The 8,707-nt window shown below is 38.9% G+C and overlaps 1 protein-coding gene across 1 annotated transcript in view; it reads left to right on the top strand.

The window, feature by feature from the left end:
• Positions 1 to 8,707, top strand: part of LOC127499677 (AT-rich interactive domain-containing protein 3B-like) — a 47,221-nt gene that overhangs the window by 2,257 nt on the left and 36,257 nt on the right. The window contains exon 2 of the mRNA XM_051870143.1: positions 1,333 to 1,896. Coding sequence (XP_051726103.1) covers positions 1,333 to 1,896 — 564 coding nt within the window. The remainder of the gene's footprint in view (positions 1 to 1,332; positions 1,897 to 8,707) is intronic.

Here is an 8,707-nt window from a genome sequence, read left to right as displayed (position 1 = left end):
ATAGGCTATACTGAATTATATTCATTCTGAATACTTCAACATCCCAAAAATGCACATGCACACTTTGTTCAGAGTGGAATACATGCGATTAAAGTGTTTAAATGCCTGTTTATTGCAATTAAAATCATCATATGCCATGTTTTACTATGATTATGGTTGCTACGATTATGAGCTTAAAGGATTAGTTCACTTCAGAATTCAAATTTCCTGATAATTTACTCTCCTCCATGTCATCCAAGATGTTCATGTCTTTCTTTCTTCAGTGGAAAAGAAATGAAGGTTTTTGAGGAAAACATTCCAGGATTTTTCTCCATATAGTGGACTTCACTGGGGTTCAACGGGTTGAAGGTCCAAATGTCAGTTTCAGTGCAGCTTCAAAGAGCTCTACATGATCCCAGACGAGGAATAAGAGTCTTATCTAGAGAAACCATCGGACATTTTCTAAAAAAAATAAACATTATATACTTTTAAACCACAAATGCTCATCTTCCACTGCTCTGCGATGCTCCACGCATTACGTAATCATGTTGGAAAGGTCACGCATGACGTAGTCTTTGCACGTTCTCTTTGTAAACACTGGATCGGTACTTCCACCTACGTCACGCATGACCTTTCCAACGTGATTACGTAATGCGTGGAGCATCACAGAGCAGTGCAAGATGAGCATTTGTGGTTAAAAAGTATATAAATGTTTATTTTTTTAGAAAATGGCCGATGGTTTCTCTAGATAAGACTCTTATTCCTCGTCTGGGATCATGTAGAGCTCTTTGAAGCTGCACTGAAACTGACATTTGGACCTTCAACCCGTTAAAGTCCACTATATGGAGAAAAATCCTGGAATGTTTTCCTCATTTCTTTTCCACTGAAGAAAGAAAGACATGAACATCTTGGATGACACAGGAGTGAGTAAATTATCAGGAAATGTTCATTCTGAAGTCAACTAATCCTTTAAAGTGTTTAAATCAGCATACACCATGTTTTACTATGATTACGGTTGCTACGATTAAGAGCTTAATTGCATCAATTTGATCGAATTATTGTGTTTACATGCCTAAATCTCATTATAATCTCATTATGAGGGTGCAATGCTAACTTGGTGACATCGGCAGAATTTGCAACAACAGCCAAATGTTCATGTTTGCAAAACAAAGATGCGTGCACATGATCAATGAAGGTGAGATTCTGCGAACTGACCCCAAAACATGCTTATGTTTCCAAAACATTTGCAGCTTGAATCAAGAGAAATGACATGAGTTCAGTGAACGCTGAGTTACGCATTTAAAGCTCTTGGAGGGACGTGTTTTAATTTGAGCGTTTGTCTCCGTCTCTCAGGAGGCCGGATTGGCGGGTGGCTTGAAGCTGGAGGCCATGATGGAGCAGCTGCAGCGGCAGCAGCAGGCGCGTCTGGAGATGGAGCACAAGGAGCGGAGGCTGCGTGAAGCTCACATCATGTACGCGCAGCAGGTCGCGGCTCAGCAGGCCATTCTGGCCGCCGCAAGGGCTTCTGGGGCTGGATTCATGAGCGGCGGACAGCTGTCTCTGGTCTCCAATCAGAGCAGCATGGACTCTGAACACGAGGAGGAGCGAGGCCGGGATTCGGATGATGATGATGATGATGATGATGAGATGATGGAGGGCGATGAAGGCAGTGAGGAAGACGACAGGCCGCCGTCCGGGCTGGAGTTCCTCAGGAAGCAGACGCTGGCGCTGCAGCAGGGAGCCGTACATCTGCCTGGGCGCCCCATCGCGAGCTTCTCGGACCCCACCAAAAGAGCCCCGTCGCCCGCCGTCAGGGTCAAACAGGAACCTGAGGACGATCTCTCGCCTGTCGGCCGGCCATCGGCGTCTTCTCCTAACGGCCAAGCGGATTGGAGCTACGACGATCATTTTAAAGCGGTAAGAGAGCTTGTGTTATCTTGACAATGATGTTCTTCATCGTTTCTGTCTTGTTTTCCAGTACAAACATCTAAACATTCTTAAATCAAGATACATTTACTTGAGAAACTAAATTTTGTTAGATATTAAGTCTTTTTTTTTTTTTTTTTTGGCTGAAAAATGTATTGAAATGAAGTGAGTTTTTGCTTAGAACAAGAACAAATATCTGCCACTGGGGTCAGAATAATAAACTTAAATCAATTATTTTTTTTGACCATTCACGATGTGTCAGAACTACTGCAGTTCCAAGAGTTTATATCCTCAAATTCAGAAATTATTTGTTAAATGCAATAATGTTTCAAATAAATATTAACTACTATTTATAGTATATTAAACTGAAACTTTATGCCACTTTGTTTGATTTTACACGACAAAGCTTTTGTAACATTTTTGCTGGTTTGAAACTCAATGTGATCCCTACGGAAGAGGATTAGGGCAAACAATAATAAAAAAATAAAACCATCTGGAGTTTAAAGTCATTATAATGCCAGATTAAACTCGTTAAATTTCTAGAAATAAAAGTCGAGAAAAAACGCATGGTTTTATTTAGACTTTTTTCACTAAAATTTAACGTTTTTGTTCTTGAAACACAACAACTTTATTCTCAAAATTTAATGAGTTTATTCTCAACATTTTATTTCAACTTTTTTTTCTCCCAATTTATCATGTTTTTTCTCGAAACACAACAACTTTATTCTCAAAATATTCTCTACATTTTATTTAGACTTTTTTTCTTGAAATTTTATTCTTAACACTTTATTTCGACTTTTTCTCAAAATCTAACAAGTTTTTTTTCTTGAAACATGACTTTATTCTCAAAATGTAATGATTTTATTCCCAACGTTGTATTTCGTCTTTTTTCTAGATATTTAACGAGTTTTGTCTCAACACAATGACTATTCTCAAAATGTAATGATTTTATTTTCAACATTTTATTTAGACTTTTTTCTCAATTTAACGAATTTTTTCTTGAAACAACTTTATTCTCAAAATTTAATGAGTTTATTCTCAACATTTTATTTCGACTTTTTTCTCAAAATTTAACACTTTTTTTCTCGAAACATGACTTTATTCTTAAAATTCAATGAAAAATGTTTATTCTCAACATTTTATTTTGACTTTTTTCTTGAAATGTAATATGTTTTTTCTCAAAACACAACAACTTTATTCTCAATGATTTTATTCTCTGTTTTATTTTGACTTTTTTCTTGAAATTTAACAAGTTTTTTTCTAGAAACACAACGACTTTATTCTCAAAATTTAATGTTTATTCTCAACATTTTATTTAGACTATTTTTCTCTAAATTTATCAAGATTTTTCTCAAATCATATTGACTTTATTCTCAAAATTTAATGTTTATTCTCAACATTGTATTTCGACTTTTTTCTAGAAATGTAACGAGTTTAATCTTGCATTATAATGACCTTGATCTCATTTTTTGTTGTTTTTTTTAATTCCTTGTCCCTAATCCTCTTCCGAAGAACCCAGCATTATTCTTATTCTACAGCAAATGAACATCATTTCTATGTTTGTTTCCGAGCAGCAGGCTGAATGTTTCGGAAGCGCAGTAGTGTTTGATGAGTCAGTGTGTCGTCGCGGTGGTTTGGTCATGATTTCTCCCTCTCGTCCTCTTTGCACCTTTCCACACGTGTTTGTGTTTGGTTTTAGCTGTATCGGCCCCTCAGGAGAAACATCTGCTCCGATCCGCTGCTGTTCTGCTCGCCGCGTGCGCGCTGGCACGGAGCCGGACACTTCACTTGACTTATTTGTTCTCTTACGCTCCTGCCAAACGCTGAGTCGACTTTGGCCAGCGTCCAGACTGTGTAAAGAGACATTTGGCCCAATTTTGTCAGTTAACACGTGGGAGTGTTTGTGCACGCGTGTAGTGGGCGTGTGTTACGAATTGCACAGTAGCCTCAGCGCTCTAGGCGTGATCTGCAGCATAATGCAAGTTTCCTTCAAAATGCCTTGATTTTAATGGGAATGCTGCATCAGAAGGTTTTGTGAAAGTGATTCTCTGACATGCAGCTAAAACCTGAACTTCAAATGCAATGCATTCTGATGTTTCCTTTCCACAGTCCCAAAATGCACTCTTTGAACGCTTCTTGAAGTATTTCTAGTGTGCATATCATCATGCAATGCCATTTGCAACCATTTTGCTTCCATGATTTGACATGTTTCAGAGTAAAGCAGAATAAATACATTTTACATTTATGCATTGTGATGGAGCAGACTTGATTGATGCACTGGTGAATCGATTACAATAAGACCAGAAACATGAATTGAATAGACAGTAAATCAAGTCAGTTTTGATTTCAGGTGGACTGTCGACTGATTGTGAATCTGTTGACGTCTTGCTGTGAGCGTGAATCAGCTGATCTGTGCACATGAAGAGCCTCTGATGTGATTAAAGGGCTGTAACTGCTTATTTATAGAGACAACATCCATTCTACCTTCCCAAGATAGAACAGCAGTGTGGAAATGGACAGAGAGACAAAGATTCAAGTCCTACTTATCATTTTGGAAGTCAGAATTACGATGCAATGTGCTTCAAGCTGATTTTGATTGAATTTGATGCATTGAGCGATTTCATATATCTTGCTTTTTTCACTTCTCAACAAACACGGGAGGCTTTTTAGTGCATAAAAAATGTAAACGACACACATTAAGTGTGTTGGTTATGCATTGTCATTTTCTGTGGCTGCATGACAGGAAATGTAGTTTTGTTCTGCAATCATGTGGCCTCATAAAATCAGATGAGTAGTATCTTCTGGCCAGATCCATATGCATTTAATTGTTTGCAAAATACATGCAAAATAAATTCTACAGTGACTCTTAACTTTTCTCCATGCATCTGTGATTCAAATTCATCAATGCATATTATTCTGAAGAAAAAAAATGGACAAAATCAAGTCTGCTAAATGCATTAATGTCAAATGTAATGTAAATATATTCTGCTTTATTTTGAAAATGCTTGCAAATGTATTGCATGTTGATATTAAGAGCATCTGCACACTAGAAAAACTTCAGGAAGCATTTGAAGGATATGGTTGTGGCATTATAGTGGTGCACATGTTGCTCATCTGATCTCATAGATGTCATCATTCTGACTTGAAGACAACAGAGACAATGATTCTGATCTGAAGGGTAAAACGCATTAATTTCACTAACCCTGATCAGACTGTCAGTGATGAAATCCTCATTTCATTGAGAGGAAGAGGAAATACAGATGGTCAGGAGGGGAGGGCAGCGTCATTGTGCCGTCCGTCTCTCTCTTTGTGTCCTGTCTTTTATGTGCTCTGTCATTATGTGTGGCCAGCGGTGTATAATGACACCTCTTCATGGCCGGCAGATTCAGGTTGCGTGGTTGAGGGGGGAAGGTTCAGAGACAGCGGGACGACGCGCTCTCTCGTTTTAATGGTATCTCTGTGAGTTTTAATGACAGCTGCTGTAAATTCCTTTCTGAAGTGAACAGACAGGATGTCGTGTTCAGATGTTCAGATGCTTGATTGATCTATCAGAAGACTGAAGTGTGTGTGTGTGTGTGTGTGTATTTATATATACACACAGTCAAACCAAAAATTATTCAGATATTTTTGGTATGTTTACTAGTGTGTTCAGGACACTAGTTCATTAATGTAAGTGAGGATAGCAAAATAAAGTAAACTGTGACATATTATACCCAAAAATTCTTCATACAGTGGACTACCAGTAAAAATTTGAAACCAAAAATTATTCAGACACTTTGACCTGACCATGTTTTGCTTAAGTGTTATCTGACATAATTTAAGATTTTTTTTTTTCTGACACAGTTTAACTCTGAGAAGTTAGAAAGTTTTTTTTTAATGTTTGTGAAATAAGCCATTTCTGCTCACCAAGGCTGTATTTATTTGATCAAAAATACAGTAAAAACAGTAAAATATTTTTTACAGTGTAAAATAACTGTTTTCTATGTGAATGTGTTTTAAAATATAATATGTTTCTGTGATTTCTGAATTTTCAGCATCATTACTCCAGTCTTCAGTGTCATGTCACATTCAGTGGAAAAAGGGCCAATTTTTAAAGAACACTTTATTTCAGAAAGGTTCTATATAAGGAGAAATGCCTTAAATGATTGCATAATGCTTTCATATTTAATGGATTAATTCAAATTTTCTAGTGAGAAAGTATGTTTACGAGCTGTTTAATTCATAAAATTAAATCAAAATAAAAAATGAATTAAAAAGATTAATTAAAACTAAGTACATAAAATGATCCCATCATGGGAAAAGGTTCTACATATGAAGCGTCTGACGAACCCTTTAAGGTTCTACATATGAAGCGTCTGACGAACCCTTTAAGGTTCTACATATGAAGCGCCTGACGAACCCTTTAAGGTTCTACATATGAAGCGTCTGACGGAACCCTTTAAGGTTCTACATATGAAGCGTCTGACGGAACCCTTTAAGGTTCTACATATGAAGCGCCTGACAAACCCTTTAAGGTTCTACATATGAAGCGTCTGACGGAACCCTTTAAGGTTCTACATATGAAGCGTCTGACGAACCCTTTAAGGTTCTACATATGAAGCGTCTGACGAACCCTTTAAGGTTCTACATATGAAGCGCCTGACGAACCCTTTAAGGTTCTACATATGAAGCGTCTGACGGAACCCTTTAAGGTTCTACATATGAAGCACCTGACGGAACCCTTTAAGGTTCTACATATGAAGCGTCTGACGAACCCTTTACGGTTCTACATATGAAGCACCTGACGGAACCCTTTAAGGTTCTACATATGAAGCGTCTGACGAACCCTTTTAGGGTTCTACATATGAAGCGTCTGACGAACCCTTTAAGGTTCTACATATGAAGCGCCTGACGGAACCCTTTAAGGTTCTACATATGAAGCGTCTGACGAACCCTTTAAGGTTCTACATATGAAGCGCCTGACGGAACCCTTTAAGGTTCTACATATGAAGCACCTGACGGAACCCTTTAAGGTTCTACATATGAAGCGTCTGACGAACCCTTTTAGGGTTCTACATATGAAGCGTCTGACGAACCCTTTAAGGTTCTACATATGAAGCGCCTGACGGAACCCTTTAAGGTTCTACATATGAAGCGTCTGACGAACCCTTTAAGGTTCTACATATGAAGCGCCTGACGGAACCCTTTAAGGTTCTACATATGAAGCGTCTGACGGAACCCTTTAAGGTTCTACATATGAAGCGTCTGACGAACCCTTTAAGGTTCTACATATGAAGCGCCTGACGGAACCCTTTAAGGTTCTACATATGAAGCGTCTGACGGAACCCTTTTAGGGTTCTACATATGAAGCGCCCGACGGAACCCTTTAAGGTTCTACATATGAAGCGCCCGACGGAACCCTTTAAGGTTCTACATATGAAGCACGTGACAGAACCCTTTAAGGTTCTACATATGAAGCACGTGACGGAACCCTTTAAGGTTCTACATATGAAGTGTCTGACGAACCCTTTAAGGTTCTACATATGAAGCGCCTGACGGAACCCTTTAAGGTTCTACATATGAAGCGCCTGACGGAACCCTTTAAGGTTCTACATATGAAGCGCCTGACGGAACCCTTTAAGGTTCTACATATGAAGCACCTGACGGAACCCTTTAAGGTTCTACATATGAAGCGTCTGACGGAACCCTTTAAGGTTCTACATGTGAAGCGCCTGATGGAACCCTTTAGGGTTTTAAAATCTTTTCTTCTAAAAGTGCAGTTTTCAGTTCAATAATCAAGTGAATGAACCATTTTCATTCAGCTGAACAAGAATCAGTGAAAGATTCAATTCAACAAATGTGAGAGGTTAATGACTCGTGCGAGTGCGTGTGTTGTGGGGGTTTTGTCAGTGATGTATGTGTTCTGACCTCACTCCCTCCATCCAACACAGAGTAAATAATTGTTAAACAAGGGCTGGACAAAGGTGTCGTGTGCTCGCTGTGGTGGGAGGGTCCAGCGATCTGTGGGGGCCGCAGTGGGACGTCCAGGCCAGCTGACCCCGGTAATCCTCCGGTGCGTCCCTGGGGTCCAGAAGGGCCAGTCTAACGCTTGTCTTCCTCCCTGCCCCCCTTCCTAATCCGACAGTGATTAATAGGGTTTTAATAACACCGACTGAATGCATCCAATCAGAGTCTGAAGATGAACATGCATGATGGTGATTGTAGAGCAAATGCGGCTCTTTTGTTGTACTTCCAGTTGCAAACATCAGATTTGTGGTCAGTACTTGACCATCTCTGCTAATGATTGATAGTATATAGACCAGCATCTGACCATTTTGACACTAATAAAAACCATGACATGATCTAGTGAAGACTACTTGTATTATATCATCACTGGTTATTGTAAAGTTCATATAGTTACGTCACCTCGAGCTCAGGCTGGTGCATATTTAATCGTCACGTCACCTGCGCAGGGTGGAAGTGGGCGATCGTGTGGACTAGTCTAGTGCGGATCAATGTGGATTGTGTAAGCGCTGACTGAGGGAATGATTGGCCTCATTTACGCCTCATGCATTATGAATGCAGATCCTCACACGCGCTTTGGGTTGCATTAGTTGATCCGATGGAGTCATAAGTGAGGTGAATCGAAGTTAAAGGAATTTTACTTTCGGATACTTCAATATTGTTTTTGTAAAGGTTTATTATTTCAAATTAACTGATATTTTTCATTTATTTACAGTCTGTCTTTTCTGTTCTGTCTCAAGCACATACTGCAGTTAAAAGCTTTTTTTTTAAAAGCTAAATTGTGCTGAAATGGATTACA

This window comes from Ctenopharyngodon idella, chromosome 18, assembly GCF_019924925.1.
Source record: "Ctenopharyngodon idella isolate HZGC_01 chromosome 18, HZGC01, whole genome shotgun sequence".
NCBI lineage: Eukaryota > Metazoa > Chordata > Actinopteri > Cypriniformes > Xenocyprididae > Ctenopharyngodon > Ctenopharyngodon idella.
Note: the sequence above shows the minus strand (reverse complement) of the source record. Positions and strands in the feature narration are given on the sequence as shown.